We start from the raw sequence: 24773 nt of genomic DNA, 5'->3' as shown, positions 1-24773 counted from the left end.
TTTAAATTAAAAATATGGCTAATCTCAGAAACAGTGTTGAGTGGGAGAAGGACTCTCAGATTAAATTTTTCATGAAGCTCATTTAATACAGTTACAAAGAGCAAAACTAAACAATATATTGCTTAGGCATAATATGTACACAATATAACATTACTGCATTTAAAAATCACTTTACATTCTTTAGGTCTTTGAGTGGGCACATGTCCCTGAGATTAATATTCCAGCCTTGAGGAATAGAGAGGTGGTCAAAAGCTCAAGACTGGCCTCCAGAGCTTGAGCTCTTCTCTGAGCTGGGATTACAAGTCTGGGTGGCACACGAAGTGATTGTCATCTCTCCATCTTGTTGGAAAGACATCCACCACTCTGCTCTAGAGCCCAGTCCCCCAGGTTCCAGGCAGATTTGAAGGCGTTGGGGTCCTGGGCCTGGTCCCTCCAGATGAAGCCAGCACTGGGCAGGGAAATATCTCTGGAGCAACAACAGCTGCAGGACATCCCCACTGTATCCTTCCTCCTGGGTCTGCAGGGTCACAATGAGCCCACAGCCCCGGCCAGGCCCAGCCCGGTGGCTGAAGTGGGCAGCTGTGTCTAGAAGCAGGGCAGCCAGGTGGGCAGTTCCTTGAGTCCCCAGGTCTTCCATCAGGTACTTCTCCAGGCCATCCAGTAGCAGAAGTGAGGGTGCTGGCCCCGGGGTTTCATGGGCTGAGCACAGGAGACGATGAAGCTCACGGGTTGAGCGTGGGTATTGAAAACGGATCTTCTAGAGGTAGGAAAAGGAAAAAGATTCAGGAGAGGGAACCAGACTTCCAGCTATGGCAGCCCTGCTTCCCTGCATACTTTCCTGGACGAAGCTTTCATTCTCAGACTAAAGAGCTGGGTGGTTTACTCTGATTGCAGAGTAAGCTCAGAGTGGTCGAATATTATATTCGCCCCTCCCTCAACACTTTTTAAATCCACGGCCCCATATTAAATGCGAACAAGGTGTGTCTTTTTGCCAAATCTCTAGGGCAGTCTCGAAACGGAAAACCCGCCCCTAGCGGTCCTCAGTCTCGAACCATTTTCACCTACTTCGGCTTCACTGGAAGCAGCGGGAGTCCCGAGAGGACCCACGGTCAGTCCTTTACTTGCCCCCGACCCCGGCCTTAGGGCCTGGCCTTTCGCTAAGTCCATCACCGGATGGTCTCAAACAATCTTGACTAGCCTCGCCCGGGCCGCTGCTCCCTCGCTCTTCTTTCCCTCATGATGGCGGCTCCGGCTCGTCCTCTCTTTCCCCAGCCACTGGTCTATCTACGCGTCGCTCAACCCTTGACCCGCCCGACACAGACTGACCCGCCTGCGGTCTCGCCCTCGGTCACCTGCAGCCGCAGATGGTCCAGCCGGGCTCCGGTTCCGCGGGGCAGGCTTTGCAGCGGCGCCCGGGTCAGGAAGAGGACGGCGCCGCGGTCCTCCCCTGCCGCCTCCAGCGCCGCTGCGAAGAGCAGCGCTGTCTTTCCAGAGCCTGGACCTCCGAGCAACAGCAAGGGGGGCCCGACCTCAGCCGCGCTCTCCGGCCCGGGCCCAGCCGAGCTCCCCCAGCTTAGCGCCCGCCTCAGTATCTCCGCCATTCGCAGCGTATTTTGGCCCAATCGGTGGCCTAGCTTTGTCCTTAACCCTGCCCAAGCCGAATCCTCATTGGCTACAGTACACCTGGCTTCTCCATTGGTCTACAGGCTTGTCCATCAAAGTTAGGTAGGCCTTTGCTAGCTCCTCCCCCGGGGAAGGGGCGAATAACCTACTTTGAATGAGAAATATGGGTAATTTAGAGAAATAAGACCCTTTCCTCGGTGAGTTGGCAGGGGGAGGCAACACAGATGCTATTATTGTGAGCTAATCAGCTGGAGGATTGAGTGTTGGAGGGAGCAGGCCCCAAACCCTGACACACAAAATCCTAGATTCAGTTTGCTCACCTGGAAAATGAGGACTGTGATGGCTGCCGTGTGTGTTTCTGCTGATGTCACCCAGTGGCAATTGAGAAGTGGAAAGATGGATGGACTGTGTGCTTGTTTTTCTGTGTCTGAGTACTGGTACATCAGCAGACATCTCCGAAGCTCTGTAAGGAGGCTCAACTGACCCGGGGGCTCCTTGGGTACAGGGGAAGGCAGGCCACAGGCCAAACAAGGCAAGGAGAGTCAGAAATAGGGGTTGGGAGACTGAGGGAACATTATTGCGAGGACCTTGTTTGTCTTTGTTCACTTCTGGGTCTCCAGTACCCCAAATGGTGACTAACTCATAGGCTTTTCAATGTTAAACGAATGAAGAAAGGAAGGTAGAATTAATGAGAAACTGGGAGAGAAGGTGGAACAAGGTTAGTGATCAAATGATCGCTGGCTGGGTCTCCTCATCCAGGCTTTGCCCCAGAGCTGCCACTCATGCTCCTGTTGCCCTGGTAACTCTGTTTCTTGGTAACTTCAAAGTGTGCTGTTGCCAGGAGACCTGGGGGCAGGGCAGAACAGACTTCTTCGGCTACCTCTCTTCCTCTGGGACCAGAACACAGCTCCGTAACACCCCCCAATACACCCACTCACACAGCTGGGTGCCCCCACATGCTACACACACACACACACACACACACCCCACAGCGTCACTATATATATTCTACATCTAGACTCCCCGTCATTCACATGCTCACAGCCCTATCCTATCCTGACACAAAGCATTTCCCTCTCTCCCACATTTGCTCCTACACCCTTTCCCTTGCACAAACCACACTCTGATACCATACCATTGCCTTGCACACACACACGCACACTGCAAACACCCTACCTCAACTCTGTGAAAGAGATGCAACCCATGAATCACCTCATATGCAACACTCCAAAAGTATAGGCACCCAGTAGTGACACCTATATTACAGAATCCCACACAGTTACATACACAGGAACATGTGAACACAGCCCACTACAGGTCCTTTGCACTTCCTTTTCTCTTGCCAGAGCACTCAGCTCACAGATATCTTTGTGGCTCATTTCCCCCACACCATTCAAGTCTCTGCTCACATATCACTCAGAGAGGCTTTTCCTGACCATCTGTGTAAAATCACACACCCTTCACTCTTTAACTGTTTATTCATCTTTGTTTCTGTTCATTGCCTCTCTCTCACACCTGGGACGTCATTTTCACTGGTATAGGGTCTGTTTTTTTTTTTCACTGCTGGGTCTTGAGTGCCTAGAACAGGGGCCAGCACAAGAAGATACTCATAAATATAGGCTGAGTGAGTGCATTGGCAGAGATGTGGATGTTTTTCATCTCTCTCATGCACAGAGTACTTCTCTCAGTTCTCAGATTCCTGTCTTAATGTTCTGAGAGAAGGACACTTGCCATAGAGGACTCCCTGGAGGAGTGAAGGCTGATGGGTGAGGGGATGGGGAAGTAGATGGTTCACAGTTTTTCTCCCTGAAATGACTAATTCACCATCTGTAATTGATTAGTTCATTTATTTAACAAACATTTCTTGAGCACTTATTGTGTGCCAAGTCCTATTCTAGGTACTGGGGACTCAGCATTTTAAACTATTTAAACTCAGATAACAAAGTCTCAGTCCTGGTAGGGCTGACATCCTAGTGAATGAGGAGATGACAGCTAAACATGAAAAAGAGTTTAAGTAGTTTATGAACAGAAAAAGGTGTGCACAAAAAAAGTTTGAATAATAAAAGGAAGTTGAAGTGTCAGTTGGTGGTCTTTTGAAATTTTGAATAGGGCAGTAGGGACAGACCTCTGAGAAAGTGATATTTGAGAAAAGGCTTGTAACAAGGGAGGGAGGGGGCCTCTGTGACAATACACACAATGCAGATATTGGGGGAAAGTACACATCAGGTAGAGGCACTTGCAAAGGTCCTGAGGCATTGAGAAAACTTTGACTTTCACTAAAAGTGCCATGGGGAGCCATAAGAGTGTTTGAACAAAAGAGGGCCATGGTTTGCCTTACATTCTAAGTTGGAGCTCTGCTTTGAGTTTAAAATGCTGTAAGAGGGCCTCCCTGGTGGCACAGAGGTTAAAGACAGGGCTATCAAGCTACTGGCAGCCCGCTGCTCCCCTCAGCAGTGTATTTCAGTAGCTCTGCCTGTTCTGATCCCCAATTTCTCTGGTGAATCCTCTCACCCCCACACTTCAGGCCTGTATCCCAGCTCTTGTATGCATAAATAAATAAATAAATAAAAATAAAATGCTGTAAGGCCAATGGAGGCACACTGAGAGGGCTTTTTTGAATAAGAAAGCGCACCTTAGTCTGATTTTTCTGCCTAAGATTATCCATCCTGAGATGGGGGTATGGGCAAGGCTAGGTAGGGCTCATGTCACCACTCTAGCAGGCCCAAACACTGCTCTCTACCCTTTAATCTTTCTTGGCCAGACCATGGACAGCACCAAGCAGGTGGTGGCCAAGCTACTGTCCGCTGTGCTGAAATCATGCTTCCTTCCTAGCCTGTGTGGAGGCAGTTGTGCCACCAACCAGACAGAAGGGACCACAGGCCCCAGAGTTTGAGCCCTGGAAACAGCAGCTCTGGTCAGTGAATCAGGGCGCTCCATTGTTCTGTCCCTCCTCTGCCTTCAGCCCTCTCATGATCCCATTTCATACCCTGTGACCCACAACCATATGTGTCACTCCACAGGTCTCCTCACTATTCCCTGCACACAGCAGGCATGTTTCCATCTCAGGACTTTCCCACTTGCAACAGTCCTTGCCCCACCCCTAAGGTTTGCATGGTTTCCTCCCTCCCTCCTTCACACCTCATCTCCAGTGCCATCTACTTACAGAAAATTTTCCTGACCATCCTCTTTAAATTGCAAACCATGTCCTCATCCCACAGTTGTCCCATTGTCTCCTCTAGCCTGAGTCTTCAGGCTAGATATTATCACTGATCAGTATTTAAAATATCAGAGATCCCCACCCTAAATCCTCAATCCTACAATTTGGAATTCAAAATTTTTCAGATTTTCAAAAGGCATAATGTTATATTATGTATTGTATAACAACCCTGGAATAACATCTTAAAATCAAATGCCTTACCTTCAGTGAAACATAAGAATATATTCATTGAGTGAAATAAAAACTATATATAATGTCATGTCAGTTCAGGTCAGGTTTTGCTACAAGTGAGTTGTGAAAAAAAAATTTTGGTTTTCAAAGCTTTCTCAAATCGTGAATTGTGGCTCTGTATATAGCTTATTTATCTTGTTTATTGTTTGTTTCATATATTAGCATGTGAGCTCCACAGGGCTCCACTGCTTCAGCCCCTGTGCCTAACTAAACAGGTTCTAGCTCACAGACGGCGTTCCATAGTGTATGTTGAATGAATGAATGGGTAAAGTAGTAGACTACCCTTTTCTGGTTCTTGGATGACTCTGCCCAAATGGCCTGTCTGAAGCCCTCTCAGAGCCACAGTGGTGGTGATGGGGTATGTGGCTCCCTGACCCTCCTATCGTGTCTGGTTTCTGTTAGGTCTTCAGTGATCTAGACACAACACACTCTCACAATCAGAAATCCTGCTCTCATCCAAGCAACCACGGGTTATTTTAGTGTTCTCAGCATCCCCTTTTGCTACTAGGACCCTTTATCCTATTCTTTGTGCCCTGGCTGTGGTCAGAAACAAGGCTAGATGTCCAGAGAAAATAGGCCCCTCACTATGAGGCCCCTCACTATGTTTCTTACATGGGACTTGTGGGTCTGTCCACATTTGATGATGAAGAAACAAGGGCTTGGAAAGGTTAATTAACTTTTCTGAGGCCACACAGCCAGTAGTTAAGCCAGGAGTTATAAGCCAGTATTTAAGCCCAAACTACTAGCCCCCTAACCCCACGCTGGCTGTCCACAATCACCCTCAGACACACAGTGACAATATACCCATACTCAGTCTTACCAATACCTGGATCTGTGATTGAAGTCCCACACATATCGCCACCAGGGGGAGGGAGGCTGGTGGCCAAACTTCTGTTACAAACAGGTCTTTATTAAAGATGAGGAGGGGGCAGGGAAGGAGGGCAGTGTCTCCTCTGCCCACTGCCTTTGTCTGCCCAGGATGGGAGAGCCCTCTTTGCTCCACCCATGCTCCCCATGATGGCACATCTGCATGAGGCATGGGGGGGGGCAGTGTGAAGAACAGGGGTGGGTTCTGAGAAAAAAAGTCCTTTTTCACAGCCCTAATAAATAAGGATTTGGGTTAACCTGGGTACAGGCAAGGGGACACAGCACCCTGAACCCCAAAACCTCTGAACTGGGACAAGTCCTGCATTAAGCAGGGAGTTAAGGAGTCAATGATAGGTTGTACATAGGGGAGGGAGTGAGAAGTGTAGGGGTGTCTATAATGACCTTGCCACAGGGGAGCCTACCCCCCACACTCTAGATAGACTCTTTGAATATGAGGAGAGAGGACCTAATGACAAAGGATGACCTGATTCCCCTCCTTTCCTTTGCACATGCTTAGACATGGGTGGTCCCCCATTGACTGGAATCATACCCACCCACCCTAGAAATTCTGAAAACCAAGGCTCTTATTGGTTATTCTAACACTAAATAGTGGCTGAAGTTGCCCACTTGCTTCAGGATTCTAAGAAGTGAGGGGAGACAGCAACTGGCTAAACTCCTTTAGGTCAGAATTCGGATAGGGGCTCCCGTTGGATGGGCAATGACCAATGGGGTCAGGATGTGGCCCTTCAAAGGGGACTCCTAGGGGCAAGGGTCCATCTCCCATTTATGCACACTTGGATGTCCCAGAGGGCAAGTGAGGCAGGGGGTGCCCCAACTGTCCTTCCAGCCATCTTCTGATGTCTGAGCCTGGCTGGTTTGGGGACAGGGAGCTTTGGCACTCACATGGTAAGTGCACACACGTGTGGCAGGGAAGAAATGGGGACAGGGTAGCTTCTGGGTGGGTGGGTAGGTCTCACAGCAGGTGGTCACGACTGGCAAACAGGTAAGGGCTGAAGTTGTCCCGGTGGAATGGAGAGGGGTAGAGTCCACTAAGGGTGTATAGGTCCCGCAGCAGGGGTGTGGGCAGCAGCAACTTCCGGCCACGCCCACCACCTCCCCCGCCTGGCCCCCCAGGTCCAGGGGAGGAGGGCGAGGGGCCCTGACTGGGGGTCGGTGCAGGCAGGGGCACGGGCAGTGGCAGGGGCGTCGGCTCAGACCTCAGTCGAGGGCGGGGCACACGGGGTGACGAACACATGGCTGGAGCCCTGGAGGATACGCAGCTGGGAATCAGGTGGCCACGGCGGGCGCAGTTCTGCGGCTCTGGGGGTTAAGGAGCAGAGGTCAGGTGATGAGAATGTTTTGGAGGGAGCCATGAGAGCATAGGCGAGTCCTCCATGGCAGTTACTGCCATCTGGAAGTTCCCCTATTTGTCCCCCCACTCCCCTAACACTCACTGGATGGGGTGAGCCGTGCCGGTGTCGAATGCGGCCTGCAGGCCTCGGGTTCCTGAGACAAAGAGGTAGAAGGAAGGGGCTAGCGGCCCCCCAGGCCCCACTGACCAAAGCCATGAAAGACTCATCAGGTAGAGAGCCCAATGGAAAAGACAACCAGAGTTCTCAAGCATAATCACATACCCATAACAGGAAGAGAGAAGGGCTAACCCTTATATTCTGTGGGACTGTCCCCCCAGGACCCATGGCCACAGAGACCAGCGATCACTCCCCATTACCCTGAGCCCCCCACCTCTTGTCTGACTTCTTGCCTCCTTCGTAGCCCTCCACCCACCACCCTCTCCAGCCGGGAGTGGCCCCCGGCCCCCCTTACCTGGGCCACACTTAACTTTTCGAGGGGGCTATCCATGGGGGGGGCTTGGCCCAGATCCTCCCAGGGGGAGAGCCTTCGACCAGAAGGTGGCCGGCTCTGGAAGTTATGCACGACACAGGTGACCTAGGATAGGGTGAGAGGAGGGTGTTAAGGCCCGAGGCTAATAAAGTAGTTGAGTAAATATCATCCCTGTCATTCAGATAAGAAAACTGAGGTTTAAGTTTACAAAAACAGCTTAATTTTGGGCCTCCCTGGTGGCACAAGGAGTTAAGCACAGCACTGTGAAGCAATCCGCAGCCTCTGCAGCATGAGTTCAATCCCTGGCCGGCCAGGGAGCTACCCACATGGCACAGCAGACCTCTCCTGTCTCGCCCGCTGCTCCCCTCAGCAGTGTATCTCAGTAGATCTGCCTGTTCTCCTCCCCACTCTGTCTCTGGTGAATCCTCTCATCCCACACACATCTGGCCTGTACCCCAGTTCTTGTATGCATAAATAAATCTTTAAAAAAAAAAAAAAAGCTTACTTTTTATGGTGCTCACTATGTTCCAAGCTTTGTGCTTTCCATTTTACTAAGAGGTAAGTACTACCATTATTTATTACACAGGGTGGTACTAGGAAAAGGGAGGTAAGGCTGAGTTGTGCAAGCACAGGATCTGATCCTGCCTTTCAAGTTTTTATTCTTTGTATACTATGGGTCTTTTAAATTAATTTTTTTTTACTTGTTTCTATACAGTATTAACTTTGACTTTAAAAAAATATTACTGAGGGCCTCCCTGGAGGTGCAGTGGGTTGAGTGCCATACTGTGAAGCTGTCTGCAGCCTCTGTAGCATGGGTTTGATTCCTGGCTGGTCAGGGAGAAACCCAATGGTACAGCAGATCTCTCCAGCCTCGCCCGCTGCTCCCCTCAGCAGTGTCTTTGTCTGTCTGCCTGTTCAGCTCCCTGCTCTGTCTCTGGTGAATTCTCTCACCCTCCCGCACCTCTGACCTGAACCCCAGTTTTGTGTAAATAAATAAATCTTTTTAAAAAATATTACTGAATGTTTAATACTCAAAGCACATGGCTCATCCTGGTCCTGTGATCCCATTTCACTGATGAGGACATCGAGACAGGATAAGGTTAAGGGACTTAGCCAAAGTCAAGTCACACATAACCCATCTTTCACTACCATGTGGCCCCAACTCTTGCGCTTACCAGAAAGGTAGCGATGGCAGACCCAGTCAGGAAACCAGCCAGTACATCTGACCAGTGATTCCGATACTCAGCCACACGGACCACACCCACCAGGAAGGCGGGGCACAGCAGGGCCAGACAGAGTGATGGTTTGACCAGGCGGGAGCCCTTCACGCGGAATACGAGTGTCACGTACATCTGAGGGAGTCAGACTTGTCAGGATACACATGGCAGTGCAGTTGCCAAACTCAAGTGTGCACAATGTTCTCGGATGGGAAGTGACCAGAATTCTCAGAATTTTTAGGGAGGGAGGCTATGGCCAGGGGAAGTAACTGGGTGGGGCTGGATGAAGTTCAGGGGTGGAGCCATGGACTCAAGGTGGGTTCTTGATTATGAGTGCATGGCTAAGGCACCAAAGAGCCATAGACAGGGTCTGGGCCCATATCTCTGGGGATCAGTCTCAAATGGGGACAGATGCCTGCTCTGTTAAGGCCAGGCCACAGAAGCAGAGGGTATGGAGTGTAGGCCCAAGAAGAAAGTTGAGGAGCTCCAGGAGATGGAGGAGCTCAAACACTAGGGGACCACAGACAGGGTTAGAAGCTAGCCCAAGAAGCTAGAAAAAGGAGTTAAAACGACATGGCTAAAGCAGGCAACAAAATCAACAATGGGGCAAGGCCGCAGGGGGCAGAGTTGAAAGGCTGTGGGGCCATCTCCCAGCCAATATCCAGGACCTGGGGCAAGCAGGCCTAGGCTCCAAAGGAGAAAGTCAGGTATCCAGTGACAACAGCATGCATCCACAGGGCAGAGGCAACAGTCTCTTGAGAGCTTGGCATTACTGGGTCAGAAGGCATGGGGTCAAATACCAAGGCACGCAGTTAGAAACAGCAATAGACAGAGACTCTGAGGGGTGCGACCCAAATATAGGGAAGAGGTCAGTGCCTCTGCCGTTAGACTCCTCCCTAAGGGAGGTGTCGCAGCGCTGGGCGTGGCCTCACCAGGGTGGGAACTGGAGGTAGCAGCCACCTAGGTGACCTGCAGCCAGCTGGCAGCCCCCCACTACTGCACTCCCACAACGGGGCTCACCGCTGTGTAGGTAACTGCGTAGGCACAAAGGGCCGCATCCTTGCAGGGGAAGGCGCGGCGCGCAGCGGCCACCAGGCTGGGGCTGCCAGCGCAGGCACCCTGGTCAGTGACGAAGTGGTCAGGACCCAGCCGGTCGGGTGAGGGCGGCAGGCAGCCCAGCGCTGTGTAGTTGGGGCGGCACACGGACAGGAAGTGCGGCGTGGGGTTGCCGGTCACCACCTGCCCCGCATTGGCGAAGATGGTCGTGGTGAAGAGGCCAAAGGAGTAGACCCCTGCCAGGCGGATGGGAGAGGAAGTTGATGCCCGGAGTTCTCATGCCCCATGTCACCCTCCTCTTGTGAGTCTCCTATGGCTCATCTGGGTCCCTATTCTCCATTTCCTGTGACTGCCATTGATTCATACCTCAACTCACCCAAAATGCTGTGCCCCATAACAGTTCCATCAAGGTCCTGCTCCCTTGGGACCACTGTGATGGTACTTTTGTGCTTCTTGCTCCTGGGACACTCCATACAGCTGGCCTCTGTCCCCTGGGATTATCACTATGTCAGGAGTGGACCATCCTCAGAACTCTTTCTAGCTAGGCTGAGACCCCTCACCAGCATGATATCAAGATTAAGACCATGCCCAGGGCCTCCTAGGGTAACTCTGATGGTAATTCAGAGCCTTTCTCTACCTGTCCTGGACTTGAGATTCCTGAGTTGATCACTTTCCCCTGGGTCACTAATCGGCTGAAGCTGGATATCCACTCTAGTTTCATGGGGACCATGACACATGACCACTGCACCCTTCCTTGCCCTATGGCCATCAGTTATGGCCAGGATCTCATCTCTCTGTCCTAGGTTCCCTTGGTGTTTGGCTTGAGCCTATGTCCCCTTTTTTTCTTTAACCTCTCCTAAAGGCATTTTTGTGTCCTCCTCTTGTATTTGCCATCATGGTTGGTTCAGGCCCCACCCATGTCCTTAATCTCCTTGAGCCTGAGCCCATAACCTTCTTTGCCCTCTGAAATCACCATCATGACAGTTCACAGCCCTCCTCCCCCTGGAATGTTTATCAGGGTTGAGCCTGGCCCATATCCCTTTGCAAAGCTGACCCCTGTGGCAGCATCACTCACCTAGGAAGCGAACTAGCCTCCGGAGTGGGGGGCTGAAGCGGCAGCAGGCCCCAGACACGATAGTGCTCTCCCGGATAGTGGGGATGGCTGAGGGTGGTGCAGGGAAAAAGGCACGCGCCAGCTCGGCCAGCAGAATCTGAGGGCAAGACCAAGGCAGGGTCTTCCTGGCCTTCTAGCCCAGCCCTCTGCCCACCTCCTCAGCCCTTCTGCCTTCTGGGAGGTCCTCCCACCTTCTGACCAAGGCTCCCTCCCGTCTCACCGTGAGGGTGGGTCCAGCAGTGACTAGGGCATAGATGAGTGCAGGGGGTGCTCGGCTGGCAGCCTCAGGTCCTGGGTAGGGCTTGGCATAGGTGCTGTCATAGCAGAAGAATCCTTGGGTGTGCACAGGGAAGGTGTCTGTGAACTCCAGGCGGTAAGCAAGGAGGACCACAACTCCCAGTAGCACTGACTGCCACCCAGGCAGGGTGGGAAGAGAGACATATAGAGAGAAGAGAGAGGGTCACTCCCTAGCTGGGAGACAGAGACACAGAGATGGAGCTAGACAGAGGAAAGGAGAGTGACGCACAGAGAGAGATCAAGACTGAGGGGGATAAAGAGTGAGAGAGACAGAGGGAAGTAGAGGAGGGGTGAAGAAGGGTCAGGACCTGGGAGAAACAGAAAGACATGGAGAAAAGAGATGGAGATAGAAACAAGAAGAGGGGAGCCAGAAGAGAGACAAAGAAGGAGAAGGGAATCAAATAGAATCCAGAGAAAAAGAAAGGACTGGGGACAGGGAGTGAGGACAGGACCAGGGATTGGATCAGTGAGAGACAGACAGTGGCTGGTGGAGGGACAGGCCAACAGGGAGGGATAATATTACTGGTGGAAGTACCTGCAGCTATGAGAAGTATAACCCCTACTTTAGGTGGGGTCCTAACAAATTCCTTCTACAAATTAATACATTTTACCTTCATAACAGGCCTACGTGAGAGGCACTCTAATTATACCCATTTGACAGATGAGAAAACAGAGGCTGGGAGGTATGCGAGGTGCCCAGAGTCCTGCAGTAAGGGGACTGGCTCGCAGGGAATGCCACTTCTGAGTCCAAGCACCTAAGCACATTAATAGGAAGGGAACCACACTTTCACTTCCCAGAGAGATGTGGAGTGAGAGATCAGGGAGATGTGTGGCAGGGCAGGAGTCAGGGAGATGGAAAAATGGGTACAGGTGGGGACCTGGCAAGGAGATGGGAGACAAGATGACAGGTGCACTCCCTCCCAGCCGAGGGTCTGGGGAGTTACAGGGCTCCTCACCTCCACAAAGACAAAACAGGGAATAATGGAGAAGCTCCTCTTCAGCTGAGGTCTCCCTCCTGCCATGGTGAAGGACAGGCCTGCAGAGGTGGGGAGCGAGTAGGGCCGCCAGGGTGGGGCCTGGGAGAGGTCACCAGCAGGAATTAAGTTCTCTGACCCCACCCTTGGCCCCACAGACTAAGGTTTGGAAGCCTTGGATCTGCCCCCTGAGTCTTTTGGCCACACCTCTGCAAATTCAAATCCTGCCCCCAACTGGTCTCTGATTTCACTCATTAGAAAAAGGGCCTTCCCTGACACAACCCTTTCACCTCAGGTGCTAAAAGGGAACCCAGAGATTCTATAGAGGTTTCCCCTCTATTAGGAGATTCCAGTCTCATGCCTTTTAGGAGGGCCTTTCCTTACTGAGCAGGATTCCCTGACCTCACACCTTAGAAGAGACTTCATCTTAATGGGGACTCCTCCCCCATGGCATTTAAAAGGGTCCTCAATTCCATCATTTTTTAGGGAATCCCATCCTCTTTCCCAACATGTCTTATCGAGGAGACCTCGTGCTCTTTGTCACCAACCCTAGTCAGGCCCTTTCCCTTATCTTTTTCTCCCATGGCCCATAGGGCCCTCTCTCTCCAGTCCCTTTGGGCGCTGCCTGACTGGTGTGGGCTCCTAGCCAAACCCTCCTTTTCTCCCAGCTGCCTCTCCTTCTCTCCCTCCTTCCCCCTCCTCCTCCTAGCCAGTCTGCCTCCCAGTATCAGGAGGGGGCTATTAACCCCACTCTTACATATCCCTCCCTTCTCCCAATTAAACTTCAGTCCCCAGTACTACAGAGGCCAACACAGTCACACCTGTTTGACCTAATCTTCCAGCCTCACCTCACCTGTGGAAGGGCCCTATGGTTTCCCACAGGTGGCTGCCAGGCCCACAGACTCACAGCTGCTCCTAGTGGCCAGCAGGGCAGGCATGGTCACCCCCATGGCACAGGAGTGGAAATTGAGGCCTGGGGAGATGAGGAAAGGCACTTTGGGTCCAGTGCCCCATCCACATAACTTGCTCTGTGCTGTGGTGTAACATGGAGTAAGAGTTGCCAGAGATCCCACATGCCCAGCTTCCATTGCTCCCTCACTTTCCAGAGACACAATCACCCACTCTGGCACCCCCAGAATATACAACACAGCCAGAGCCTCCACCCCAACCACCACACACATACCCACACACCATGGCACAGCATTTGTCTATCCACCAACAAGGACTGAGTGCCTGTTGGGATTGAGCTGAGTGCCAGTCTTGTGATGAAAGAGATAGGGTTGTTCATTCAGACAGGTGCCCAACACCCACCATACATAACTGCACACATACACACACACACAGAGTACAGTACCACATGGCCTGCCACAAACACCCACACAGATCAGACAATTCCTGTGACACACGCACAGTCACAGCAACACATTGGAGGACCTCCACACACCTCACAGCCCCACACAAGCCCTTTCCCCACCATTATCAGGGATGTAGACTCAGGGCTGCCAAGAATCACATCTAAAAGAATCACATCTAAAAGAATCAAGAATCACATCTAAGAATCACATCTAAAAGAGCGAACACAGTGGGGGTCACAGAACTGGTCACAACATCACATCCCCAATTACAAGATACTCTGTGACAGTCACACACATTAGCAGTCTCTTATCCACATTAACAGTCATAGGAGAGGCACGGTGCCATTCACAACCACAGCCACATGGTTCTGCAAGGACAAATACATGGCCCATGACACAAACTCACACACAGAGCCACACAAAACAGGGTCACAATCATGGCCACACACTGGGACACAAAACAGCTCCTCACACACCATCAGAAAGAACACACAATAGCAGCGACAGTCATATGCACACAACCACCAAGACAGTCACACTATCACAGTGATAGCAGTTACAACAACAGCCACCACACACACCGTCAGACTGATCCGTAGGACAGCTACACAGTGACAGCCATGGCAGACACAGTCACACACACACACACACCATATTGACACCCCCCCCAAACCATACAAGCCACACAAAATGATAGTTACACAACCACACACTGACACTTAATAACGACAAACACACAATCGCAGTCACCCTCACCACCGCCGCTTGGCTTCTCAAGCCTGGGGTTCCCTCTCCACACTCCCTTCCCCCAGCCCGGTTCGGAAGCCCCAGCTAGTCGCCTCCCCTCCCCCTCCTGCCGTTGGACCCGCAGGGGACTCGACCTGCTGGAACCGAACCGGGCGGGACAGACTGACTGATGGTCCGAAGCCCGCGGGCGGGAGCGCAGGGGACGTCCCAAACCCCTCCCCTCACCGAGTCGAGGATGCCGCCGCCTGAGTCCCCGATCCGCCTAGACGACCCTGGCGCGGCGAGACGGACAGACGGACTGCTGGGCCCCGCGGCGGACGCAGGAATGGAGTCGCTGTGGACCCGGCTCGGCCGCCTCGCGCAGACGCCTGGAGACTCTGGGCGAGGGGCGGGGCCTCAGGGCCCCTATTTGCATAAGACAGTAGGGCGGGGCCTCGGTTGCTCCTAGGGGTGGAGCGTCTTAGAACAGATTCGGGAGGGAATGGAAGCTGGGGCTTCAGCGCAAGAACCTGCGAGAGGGGGTGCTTAAGGAAACAGAAGTGCTGGGTCCCAGAGCGTGGTCCAGGGTCACAATCTCCCGGGTTCCCTTTTGGGTAGTAGAAGCAGCAGGCCAGATCGCCGCGGCTCCCCAGAAAAGAAGGCTGGCCACCAGTGCTGAAGAACCCCTCTGACCACTCGAATCTGCAGACTTCCCGTGAGTCTGTCTGTCTCACAATGTCCCCTGACCTTTAGCCCACCCATCCCAAACAGCCCCTGGAGTCTCTTCAGCCACCCTAACACAGAGAAGTAGATTGGTCGGGGGAGGGTGCATTTCCATGCGCACGCAGCCGCAGAAGCAACAGTCCACAGGTGAAGGAGGGTCTTGGCTAGTTTATTTTTTCTCTGGAGGGCTCTTCGGGGAGAGCAGTCCCGGCTGCTCAGGCTGTGGAAAGAGAGGGGGCCGTCAGGGCCTGTCCTGGGTCCAGGGAAACTCAGGGTCAGAGGTCAGGGGGAAGATGCCTAGTTTGGGAGATGGGAGGGTTCATAGGGTGGGATTCCAGGGCAGGCCAGGAGGGGAAGGGTTGGATGGGGCAGGGGAATATCCACACCAAGTGGGAAGGAGCGGTTCTTGCTGAATGATGCCTGGGAAGGGTCCTGGTCTGAGTCTGAGTCTGAGTCCCAGGATGGGAGTGGAGGGCTCAAGCACCGGTGCCCCTTGTAGCCTGCTGGAGGGAGAGAAACCTTCTGGCCCTTTATGCATGAATCCTGAATGTGACCCTTTAGTGACCTCTGATTAGGAGCCCGGTGTTCCTTGATATTATAACTTAGTGGTCCTCAATCATATCCCTTTAATGGGACCCAACATGATCAGAAAGTGTGATGAGAATGATCCTTGAATCTTATGCCTTAAGAAAGATGCCAGTGAATTCTGAGTGAATGAAACGTCAAGGACTCCTTAATGAACATTACTTAATGTGACCCCAGAATAAGCCCTGATAAATACAGCCCCCAAATATTGGCTTCCATGTGAGAAGCTTAAGAATGACCCCCCCCACCCCAGAGCAATGTTCAGTTCCCCTTACCCCTGAGGTTCATGGTCCTGTGGTGGCCCCCTGAAGGCATGGTAAGGCCATCAAATGAGTTCTGAAGCACATGCACAGCAGACCTGTGGGGAGATGGGGAGCTGGGGGCCCTGGGAGACTCTGCACTACTCAGGCCTGGGGTAGGGAGCTTGGTGAGGTCAGGGGCAGAGGTGAGTTCTGAGAGGAGAAGGAGGACTAGATTCATGGGGGCTCCAGGTCCTGGTGGCCACTGCTTGATGTGATGGTGGGGGCAGGGAGATAAGGTCAGGAGTCAGAGGTTAGAGAGTGAGCTGGGCATCACCATATGTCACTCAGTTCCTTCTGGAGGTCATCCTTCCAGGAGCCAGTGCCTCCTGATGGCATTTCCTCAGTCTCTGGCCGGTTGGATGTGTCATACCCGTGCTGCTTCATCTTGGTCAGGACCTGGGGCAAAGGGAGTGGAATGAGAGAACAACAATAGTAATTACAATGATGATGGTGAAAGACGACCATTCTACAGGACTTAGTACATGCCAGGCTGCCTTCAAAATGCTTAGCACTCAGTTATCATGGCTACCCCTTCAGGTAAGACTGTGCCATTATGCCCATTACACAGATGGGGAAATGCAGGCCTAGAGAGGGGACATGACTTGCCACCATGACACAAGTGACATAACGAAATAAGTGACAGAGCTGAATCTTGAACCCAGGCCTTCTGACTCCAGACCAGTGGTGAAGGCTGGCAGAGATCCCCCTACCTCTCTGCAAGGTCCCCGATCTCTCTGCTCACCTTTCGGCACTTCACCTGGGTTTTCTGCATCTTCTGGATGTTCATCAGGTTTTCTGTGATCTCCTCCTCCTGGGCCTCTGTGGGGGGAGGGCACTCAGGGGGGCCCAGACTGCAGAACAACCACCCTCTTGGCTGTGGGCTCCAGGTACTCACGGAGCTTCTGATAGATGAAGGTGACCTCTTCCCGCACCAGCTCCAGCTCCTCCCAAAGGAACTTCTTGCTGAGGGAAAGTAGAGCCTAAACCACTCCTCCCTGCCTAGACCCTGACCCCCTCTGCCCACCTGCCTCCCCAAGCCTCCCCAACTTCACATGTACTAATGTGTTCAACCACCCGTTCCCCCACCTTCTAGCCTCTTCCCCTCCCTCTAGCTTCCCATACCACCCCTCGGCTTCCAGATCCCCTGGCCTCCCTTCCCATGCCACCTCCAGTTTCCTGTCTTCCCTGCCTTTTGGCCTCCTAATCTCCCACACATACCCTCCTTCCCCCTACCAGCCAGCTGTCTCTCCCCTATCCTCTCCTTTTGTTTCCTAAGCCTTCTCTGACCCCTTAGTCCCTCTTACCTAGGCTTCTTCCCAGTACCTTTCATTATGCTTCTGATTTCCTTTCCTTGGCCTCCCCTCCCTACCAAAGCCCTCAGGCATGCCCACCTGTCCCGGATCTCCTGGGCCAGCAGCTGCAGGCAGCGGGTGGTGCGGGCCCGCTGCACCTCCTCACTGTCCCGCAGGGTCTTTTGCAGCCCCTGCAGGCCTTGTGCCAGAGCCCCATATAGTTCCTGGTGTCCCTGCTCCATGCCCCACTTGTGTCCTTCCTTCTCTGTCTGGTGGCTTGTGGGGCCCAGCACCTCTGCCGAAACAGTAGAACCATGACTGAACTTGGACCACACCCTGAACCCAGACTCACTCACCTCCTCTCACCATGGCCTTAGCTGACTCCAACAGGGCTGGTGTCCAGCCTTTACTTGACCTTGCCAGACCTCACCTTCAAGCTGTTGGAGCTTGATTTGTTGCAGGCAGCTCTCCTTCTCCAACATGGTCACTGAATGGTTGAGGAACTCAAAAGCCTGGGGGAAAAGGTCAAAGGTCAGATCTAGGTGGGAGAAAAGATGGTGGACCAGGGCAGAAGTTGCTGGAGATAGGACTGAGGCTGCTCACTTTGGTCTGGGCCTGTAGCTGGCTCTTGACTGACTCCAGTTCACATCGCAGGTGTTTCTGGGAGTCAGGAATCACCATAGTGGACTTATTAGCTATGAGCAGAGGATTAGCAGAGGCTGGGGGGAGGGCAGAGTAACATCAAGGTCAGGGCAGAAGTCAGCAGAAGCTCAGGGGCAGGGTAAAAGCAGGCGCAAGAGGCAGAATCCCCAGACTAGAGGCAGGGATTGAGGTAGAGGCAGGGATGGAAGGCAAGGTCAGAGGCTAGAGTCAGGTAAGGCTAGGGCAGGGATGAGTGGGCAGCAGTTGTGGGTGGGTTGAGGCTGGGGCAGAGGGTAGAGGCAGAAACTGGCAGGTTCAGTTCAGTCTTATTGGGAAGGAGGGGTCTCACCTTTGACTTTGGAAGAGTTGATCTCCAAGGGTTTCTGGGGAGGGGACAAGAAGGCAGTGGAAATCCATCCTTGGGCTACCCTCCTACTTACCCCAACCCAGTCTGAGGGGTTGGACATTAGTTGGGTCTGCTGAATTCTTGGTGTCCCAAACCCCAGGTGCAGGAAAGCTACCTGCAGGTGCATGTTCATATCCTGCCCTGGCCTGCACATTCTTGGGGTACACTGTGACTGGTTCCCTACATTGCAGGTCTGTGGGCTGCTCAAGAGCACAGGGCTGTAGAACCCTGTCTCTGTCTTGGGCTCAGGCAATGGCCTTCCTCCTTCAGGACAAATTACATTGAGGTGTCTGGAGTGGGCACTAATAAGACCTGATGCACAACCTCACTTGGTTGTTGAAACACAAGCAGTCACACAGACATACAACCTCAGACACAACTATGCATGCTAAGTTGTAAGCCCAAGGGCTTCCACTCATACACCTGTCAGATGCATAACTACTACCACAGGCAGACATGCAGGCAGTCACTCAGAGACTATCACACATAAAACCCCCCCCAAGACACACAATTGTACATCCATTCCATTCCTTCCTTCTTTGCCCTTTCATTTAAGACATTTTTAGTACAGGCCTCCTGACTGCACTGGACATTGTCCTAGGTGTTGAGGACACATGGTGTGAAGGTTCTTGAGGAGAACCATCCTACCCCCACTGCCCCCACCCTAAGCCCCACAGTGGTAGATTGTGATGAGGCAGGAAGGGGTTCCCCTGGTGGGGGTGACCTTAGTAATGCTGTGAATCCTCTTCAGAAGCTCCTGGTCATTACAGCATTCCTGTGACTCTACGTTGGGGAACGAGGGAGACCCATGTGACCCAGACCCTGAGCCCTTCCCTGGCCTCCAGTCTACAGTCAGCACTTTGTTCTCAGAAGTAGCTGGTGCCAACGTCTCTGGCTCAGGGCCTCGGGACCAGTGAATTGTATAGTCCAAGATCTTGTCTGAGGAAGAGGCTGGGGAGGTGATGGCTTCTTGAGGGCCAGCCAGGAGCACTCTAGCCCCTCTTGGCTCCCCAGTCCCAGGGTTGCCCATTGACGAACCCCAGTACTTGTCACACTTCCTGTTATCAGGCAAACACAAGTTGGAAGGTGATGGAGATGAGCAGAGGCAGGGCACAGAGTTGTCAGGGTCCTGGGGTAGGCCAGCCAGAAGAGGATCGCTTCAAGTATAGGGGACAAAAGACTGCTCTGAGACCAGTCCCCATGTCCCGACACTCCCAGACCCTCCCTGACAACCCACAGAGGCCTCAGCCTTAAACATAGAGTCTCTAAGTTATGGTAGGAGCAGAAGCTGCTAGAGGTTGCACGGAAGACCATCTCAGCCCTACAAGTTGGGCAGGGCAGAGAGAAGGCCCCACAGGAGGTAGTAAGCCCCAAAGCCCCACAGGAGGTAGTAAGCCCTCAGAAGAGCCTTAAAAAAAAAGATCTTGATACTGATACTGAACCCTATAGGAAGGGAATTTCTGGCAGAAAACAGCATATGCAAAAGTTTAGAGGTGAAGAACCACATGCTCTGTGCTAGAGGCAGGGTTGAAGAGGAAGCAGCAGGAGGTTAGCAGGACAGCTTAAGTAAGGTATTGAAAGTAAAACAGGGGAGTTGGGACCAGGCTTCCAGGTAAATGGGAGCCATAGAACATGAGCAGGAGAGACAGGGCACATCTATTCAATAATTGTTAGCTGAATTGGGGCTCAGGCCTGTGCTAGGTGAGACCAACAATAAGAAAGAACTCAGCTATGGGTCTCACCTTCACACCCCCCTCCCTGTTCCAGTGTAGTTGGGGCTAGTATATACATGGAGAAGCTTAGGTCAGATAAAACTTCGGGTGAAGGATACCTTGCCTTGAGTCACACTCAGCCAGTTCCTCAAACCTTCCAGGCCTTTCTCTTCTGCCCTTGCTAGGCTCTCTGCCAGGTGTCCTTCCCCTGGCTCAGTCTTCCTGGACTCCTATGCACTCTTCAAAACCCTACTTAGAATTTCCCCTATAAAAATCTCCCTCAGGGCCTTCCTGGTGGTGCAGGGGTTAAAGACAGTGCTATCAAGCTACTGCCAGCCACTGCAGCATAAGTTCGATCCCTTGGCCGGCCAGGGAGCTACCCCACATCGTGCAGCAGACTTCTCCTGTCTCGCCCTCTGCTCCCTCAGCAGTGTATTTCAGTACATCTGCCTGTTCAGCTCGCTACTCTCTGGTGAACCCACTCACCCTGCCCCCTGCACCTCTAACTTACACCCTAGTTCTTGTATGCAGAAAAATAAATCTTAAAAAATCTCCCTCAATCCTTTTGTAAGCTCTTATTTTCTGAGCATCTCACTGAAGGCTGCCACCACCTTAAGAATTCATTGGATTTCTCACACCCACCCTGTGACAAAGGAGTTATTCTTCTGTCTGAAATGTTCTAGACTATCCCTTCAAGAATCATCACTTCATTGAGGCCCTCACTTCCAGAAGCAGAACAGTATGATGATTAAGGAGACCCTCCAGTTGTATGGCCGGGGTTCAAATCCTGGCTTTACCCCTTCCCAGTTGTGTGATTCTGGAAGTGTTACTGAGTCTGTCCATGTTTCATTGTCCCCATTTATAAAAATGTAATGACATACTCTCCATCTTACTGGGTTGCTGTGGTTAAGATATTCATGCCAGAGCCTGACACAGTAGTGGCACAAACACAGTGTGTTTGTCTTTGAACGTCAGGCAAAGATCTTGGGACTTGGGGAACAAAAGAGCACAGAGAGGCTTGGAGGGGAGAAGGGAAGAGGTATTGCTGAGTGCCAAATGCAGACAAGTCCCAGGTCTAGTCCCCATCCTTTTCCCCATCGCTGTTAATCCCACTGCTCAACACGGGAGAAGTCTTGGGGAAGGGGGCGGGGCCATCATCATGAGCCCCGCCCCTCGGGCCGTGAATCCTGTATCCGCCAGGCTTCCGACCCCTTTCCGCACCCACCTACCACATACCACCTGTTCATGCTCTCCCATCAGGGACCGCGAAGCCAGTCCCCAGCTGTGACGCTGAAATTTGATCCCGTGGGGATACCATCGCATTAAAACGCGCGGAGCCTAAAGGTAGAGTCACAGAGAGGGGTGTGGCTAGTATTTTAGCCCCGCCCCCCGGAGGCCTCATTGGCTCCTTCCCCCTTCCGCAGGTCTCTAGAGTCACGGTGTAATTGGATAAAAGTCTGGCGAGGGGGCGGGATTTCAGGACGGTTTCTGCGAATCAGTTAGTAAAGATCTAAGAGGGCCGACGAGGAGGCCCCAGATCTACGATCTGATTGGCTTCAGCTTTAGCTGGAGGCGGGACGAGCTCTTGGTTCTACCAGGGGAGGTGGCTGAAGAGGGCCACCGGCCACCGGGGACGCTGGAGTGAGTACTGAGCCCTGCCCGCCTGGCCCCAAAGATTCGGCCCTAGCGCCTCTGGTCCTGGATTTCTGGGAGCTGCGAGTTGAGGTCGGAGTTCCTAGTGGTGGTGTCGATATCCTCCGGATGAGATTTGGGGTTTCCCAAGCATAGGTGGTGTCTGAAGGCTTTTGGGGAATCTTCACAATGGAATTTTGAGAGCAGGGGTCGTTGTAGTTAGAACTGGCTTCCTGGGATGATCTTTGAAGACTTAAGGGCTGCGTGCAAGTTTGAGCAGCTGAGTCAAATTTAGGGGTTGCAGAAGTCACATAGACATTGGGGTCCAGAGGCCTTGAGATCTTGAGGGCCGATGTTTGCAGTAATGGAGTTGGGATTGCCACAGGACTGCTCTTGTTCTCCCCCACCTCCATTTCTGGTTTGCTTTCCCTGGCTCTCTGCTGGATTGGCCATGACCCAGGCCTTGAGCAGACACACTGAGTCTGACCGCCTCCAGGTAGAGGTAAAGCTCTGATGCATGGTGCCTCCTTCCCAGACCTGCAAGATGGAGGACGGTGGGAACCTGGGGAACCTGACAAAAGTGGTCCATCTACTGGTGTTGTCAGGGGCCTGGGGCATGCAAATGTGGGTGACCTTCGCCTCAGGTAGGGATCTTCGGCCTGGATGTGCTCGGTATCGGGTGGGGACAGGAATGAGTGCGGACTCAGAAGAGTCTAACAGGTATGTGGCTTCCTGCATCCCACAGGCTTCCTGCTTTTCCGAGGGCTTCCCAGACATACTTTTGGTCTTGTGCAGAGCAAACTCTTCCCTTTCTACTTTCACATCTCCATGGGCTGTGCCTTCGTCAACCTCTGCATTTTGGCTTCACAGCATTCCTGGGCTCAACTCACATACTGGGAAGCCAGCCAGGTATGCCGACTTAGGCCCCACCACCCTCTGGAGACTTATTCCTAGAACCCCACTGAACACCTATCGCTATATCTTTGTGAGAATTAAAAAGTTCCGCTCTTCCTGGTGGATACGAAACTGGGCTTTAAATACCCTTGAGCAGTGCACAGGCTGCACAACTGTCCTTAGCAACTCTGTCCCCCAGTGTGTGTCTGCTGGCTGCTGCTCCTGCTCCTCCTTGCTGGGCCTGCCTCCAAGCTGTGGTGACTCAGCTGGACTGGAGCATTGACCCCAGCTCATTGTTTAAAAACCAGCCTGACTGGGAATTTAGTCTCCTACCCCCATCCACACATTGAGCCACAAGGCAAGAAACCATTTGTATGTCTCGTATTTCTCTATCCTGCCCTCCCCATGTCCCCATTCTGTTCCTCAGATTTGGGCAGGTAAGGCCTACAAGGTGTTTTAAGAATAATCCCACAGAGACAGGAGAGGATAATGGGTAACTGGAACTCCAAGGACTTTTTATTTACTCCCTGTGGGCCCAGTGTTAGCTTCTGGGGACTGGGCTAGGGCCACAGAGGAGACAGGCTTGCTGTTTTGAGGGAGTGAGGGGATAGTCATGGTGCTCTGTCCTAATTTGAGGAAAAAAAAAATACATTCTTAGATAACTTCAGTAAGGGGAAGCAGAAGAGGGGAGGAGACAAGACTGTGTTATGGAGACTTCCAGAATGGGCATCTAAGGACAGGAGGATAAAGGTTGTTGCGGGACAGAGGAGATGGGTGATAAAGACTTTCCTTAGGGGCTACAAGTTCGGACCCCTAGTCTGGGTTTGGGGAAGGGGAAGGCCTGTCTTTAACCCATTACTGTCCCCCTTTGCTTTCTGGGAAATGAGGATGCAGAAAGACCTTTCCTGGGGCCCCTTCTGGCTCTCATGCTCTGATAATCTTGTCTTCCCACTGCCCCTGCCAGCTGTGCTTGCTGCTCCTGAACTTCACACTGGCCACCATCAATGCCCGCTATCTGGGACATCGAACCACAGCTGCCATGTGGGCCCTGCAAATGGTGGAGAAGGAGCGGGGCCTGGGCCAGGAAGTGCCAGGCAGTCACCAGGGCCCTGACCCCTACCACCAGCTGCGGGGGCAGGACCCCAAGTACAGTGCTCTCCGCCAGACCTTCTTCCACTACCATGGCCTATCCTCCCTTTGCAACTTGGGCTGCCTCCTGAGCAATGGGTTCTGTCTCACAGGCCTTGCCCTGGGCCTCAGGAGCCTCTAACTCCCACTGCCTTTCTGGCAGCCCAAATGTCAATAAACACTTTTTTTTCGAAATGGCTGCTATTGTTTTTCTCCAAAAACAGGGGGAGGAGTGGGCAAGGATTGAGCTGATGCTTTCCTCATTCATACGGCATGATTTGGAGCATCAGCTATGGTAGCCCCTAAGCTCTTACTATAATTGTGCCCATGCTGTATGCCAGGCAGGGCATGAACCACCACACCACTGGACATGCCATTTTTTATTATAACAAAAGCTAGTTCTGATCCCTAGTGAATAATCCTATTTCCCGCTCCATTGACACTGGGGGAAGGGAGGAAGGACTGTGCCTTGCTTTTGACCACTGCAATATGAGCAGAGGTAGCCTGAGTCACTTCCAGAGGGAAATATATGAACCGGTGCATGATTTGCCACCTGCTGCTTTCACCACAATGACCAGGGGGAGAAGCAAGTCTGGTGTACCCTGGAAGCTTTGGGACTGGTTGTTACTTAGCATATGCGGGCCCTTTCTGACCGGTTCATGTCATCTCACTTCACCCTTAAGGCAGTCCCTGGAGGCGGCTACTGTTGTTCCCCAGAAGCAATAGAGGGTCAGCTTTGAAGTGGACAGATGGAATTGCTGGGATTTGAACAGCAAAGCATGAACTGTTACAACTGCAGTCTCTCAGGTGGTGCTGGAATCCAAATGTCCTTACTATGTGGCTCCAGACAAGGGGTTGCTGCTCTCTGAGCTTCTGTTTCCTTATTCATAAAGCGGAAGTTTAATTCTAGGGGCCCGTAAAAGTATTTCACAGGAGTC

At 52.4% G+C, this 24773-nt stretch overlaps 4 protein-coding genes across 25 annotated transcripts; 1 reads left to right on the top strand and 3 right to left on the bottom strand.

Moving 5' to 3' along the window:
- Positions 1-5925, bottom strand: SWSAP1 (SWIM-type zinc finger 7 associated protein 1). 5 transcript variants are annotated; one of them, XM_054693288.1, is made up of 4 exons: positions 5898-5914; positions 1944-2086; positions 1353-1501; positions 1-757 (listed from the first exon to the last, which is right to left on the bottom strand). In XM_054693288.1, exons 2-4 carry the CDS (start codon positions 2074-2076, stop codon positions 254-256), a joined length of 786 nt encoding a protein of 261 aa, XP_054549263.1. In that variant the 5' UTR covers positions 2077-2086; positions 5898-5914; the 3' UTR covers positions 1-253. The 5 variants fall into 5 exon arrangements, with proteins under 5 accessions (XP_054549263.1, XP_054549262.1, XP_037360265.1 ...); XM_054693287.1 differs by lacking the exon at positions 5898-5914 and having other exon boundaries at positions 1944-2430; XM_054693289.1 differs by lacking the exon at positions 1353-1501 and having other exon boundaries at positions 3-757; positions 5898-5925.
- Positions 5926-6903: 978 nt separating this feature from the next.
- On the bottom strand, positions 6904-13329 carry PLPPR2 (phospholipid phosphatase related 2). 6 transcript variants are annotated; one of them, XM_037505862.2, is made up of 9 exons: positions 13292-13329; positions 12421-12500; positions 11388-11576; positions 11129-11264; positions 10018-10289; positions 8956-9132; positions 7763-7885; positions 7393-7444; positions 6904-7258 (listed from the first exon to the last, which is right to left on the bottom strand). In XM_037505862.2, exons 2-9 carry the CDS (start codon positions 12484-12486, stop codon positions 6912-6914), a joined length of 1362 nt encoding a protein of 453 aa, XP_037361759.1. In that variant the 5' UTR covers positions 12487-12500; positions 13292-13329; the 3' UTR covers positions 6904-6911. The 6 variants fall into 6 exon arrangements, with proteins under 6 accessions (XP_037361759.1, XP_037361760.1, XP_037361757.1 ...); XM_037505863.2 differs by having other exon boundaries at positions 13287-13325; XM_037505860.2 differs by having other exon boundaries at positions 12421-12540; positions 13292-13323.
- A 1658-nt stretch (positions 13330-14987) lies between these two features.
- TMEM205 (transmembrane protein 205) lies at positions 14988-24028 on the top strand. 5 transcript variants are annotated; one of them, XM_037505856.2, is made up of 5 exons: positions 14988-15234; positions 21442-21525; positions 22349-22457; positions 22559-22722; positions 23672-24028. In XM_037505856.2, the coding sequence occupies exons 3-5, from the start codon at positions 22358-22360 to the stop codon at positions 23975-23977; spliced, it is 570 nt and encodes a 189-aa protein (XP_037361753.1). In that variant the 5' UTR covers positions 14988-15234; positions 21442-21525; positions 22349-22357; the 3' UTR covers positions 23978-24028. The 5 variants fall into 5 exon arrangements, with proteins under 5 accessions (XP_037361753.1, XP_037361756.1, XP_037361754.1 ...); XM_037505859.2 differs by lacking the exon at positions 21442-21525; XM_037505857.2 differs by lacking the exon at positions 14988-15234 and having other exon boundaries at positions 21426-21525.
- Positions 15399-21544, bottom strand: CCDC159 (coiled-coil domain containing 159). Of its 9 annotated transcripts, none has more exons than XM_037505847.2 (12): positions 21407-21540; positions 19194-19626; positions 18413-18446; positions 18025-18140; positions 17852-17933; positions 17521-17716; positions 17025-17092; positions 16872-16948; positions 16404-16525; positions 16103-16185; positions 15629-15742; positions 15399-15462 (listed from the first exon to the last, which is right to left on the bottom strand). In XM_037505847.2, the coding sequence occupies exons 1-12, from the start codon at positions 21502-21504 to the stop codon at positions 15458-15460; spliced, it is 1428 nt and encodes a 475-aa protein (XP_037361744.1). In that variant the 5' UTR covers positions 21505-21540; the 3' UTR covers positions 15399-15457. The 9 variants fall into 9 exon arrangements, with proteins under 9 accessions (XP_037361744.1, XP_037361746.1, XP_037361745.1 ...); XM_037505849.2 differs by having other exon boundaries at positions 15629-15745; positions 21411-21540; XM_037505848.2 differs by having other exon boundaries at positions 15629-15745; positions 21418-21540.
- Positions 24029-24773: the final 745 nt, after the last annotated feature.

This window comes from Talpa occidentalis, unplaced genomic scaffold, assembly GCF_014898055.3.
Source record: "Talpa occidentalis isolate TD23 unplaced genomic scaffold, MPIMG_talOcc4v2.1 talOcc4.12, whole genome shotgun sequence".
Taxonomy (NCBI): Eukaryota; Metazoa; Chordata; class Mammalia; order Eulipotyphla; family Talpidae; genus Talpa; species Talpa occidentalis.
The sequence above is the reverse complement of the archived record's forward strand: the minus strand, read 5'-3'. Positions and strand labels throughout refer to the sequence as shown.

Bases quoted from the DNA above. Each gene is read 5' to 3' on its own strand.
- SWSAP1 (XM_054693288.1), bottom strand. From the start codon at position 2,076: ATGTCTGCTGATGTACCAGTACTCAGACACAGAAAAACAAGCACACAG. The intron at 1,502-1,943 runs GTGAGCAAACTG...TGTTGCTCGGAG, and splicing joins TCACAGTCCTCATTTTCCAG to GTCCAGGCTCTGGAAAGACA. The intron at 758-1,352 runs GTGACCGAGGGC...TCCTACCTCTAG, and splicing joins TGGACCATCTGCGGCTGCAG to AAGATCCGTTTTCAATACCC.
- CCDC159 (XM_037505846.2), bottom strand. From the start codon at position 21,504: ATGCGATGGTATCCCCACGGGATCAAATTTCAGCGTCACAGCTGGGGA. The intron at 17,093-17,520 runs GTGGGCATGCCT...ACTTTCCCTCAG, and splicing joins GCCCAGGAGATCCGGGACAG to CAAGAAGTTCCTTTGGGAGG. The intron at 16,186-16,403 runs GTGATGCCCAGC...ATCTCCCCACAG, and splicing joins AAGGAACTGAGTGACATATG to GTCTGCTGTGCATGTGCTTC.
- TMEM205 (XM_037505859.2), top strand. From the start codon at position 22,358: ATGGAGGACGGTGGGAACCTGGGGAACCTGACAAAAGTGGTCCATCTA. The intron at 22,458-22,558 runs GTAGGGATCTTC...TGCATCCCACAG, and splicing joins GTGGGTGACCTTCGCCTCAG to GCTTCCTGCTTTTCCGAGGG. The intron at 22,723-23,671 runs GTATGCCGACTT...TGCCCCTGCCAG, and splicing joins CATACTGGGAAGCCAGCCAG to CTGTGCTTGCTGCTCCTGAA.
- PLPPR2 (XM_037505862.2), bottom strand. From the start codon at position 12,486: ATGGCAGGAGGGAGACCTCAGCTGAAGAGGAGCTTCTCCATTATTCCC. The intron at 11,577-12,420 runs GTGAGGAGCCCT...CCTGGGTGGCAG, and splicing joins CCTGTTTTGTCTTTGTGGAG to TCAGTGCTACTGGGAGTTGT. The intron at 7,445-7,762 runs GTAAGGGGGGCC...TCTTTGTCTCAG, and splicing joins AAAAGTTAAGTGTGGCCCAG to GAACCCGAGGCCTGCAGGCC.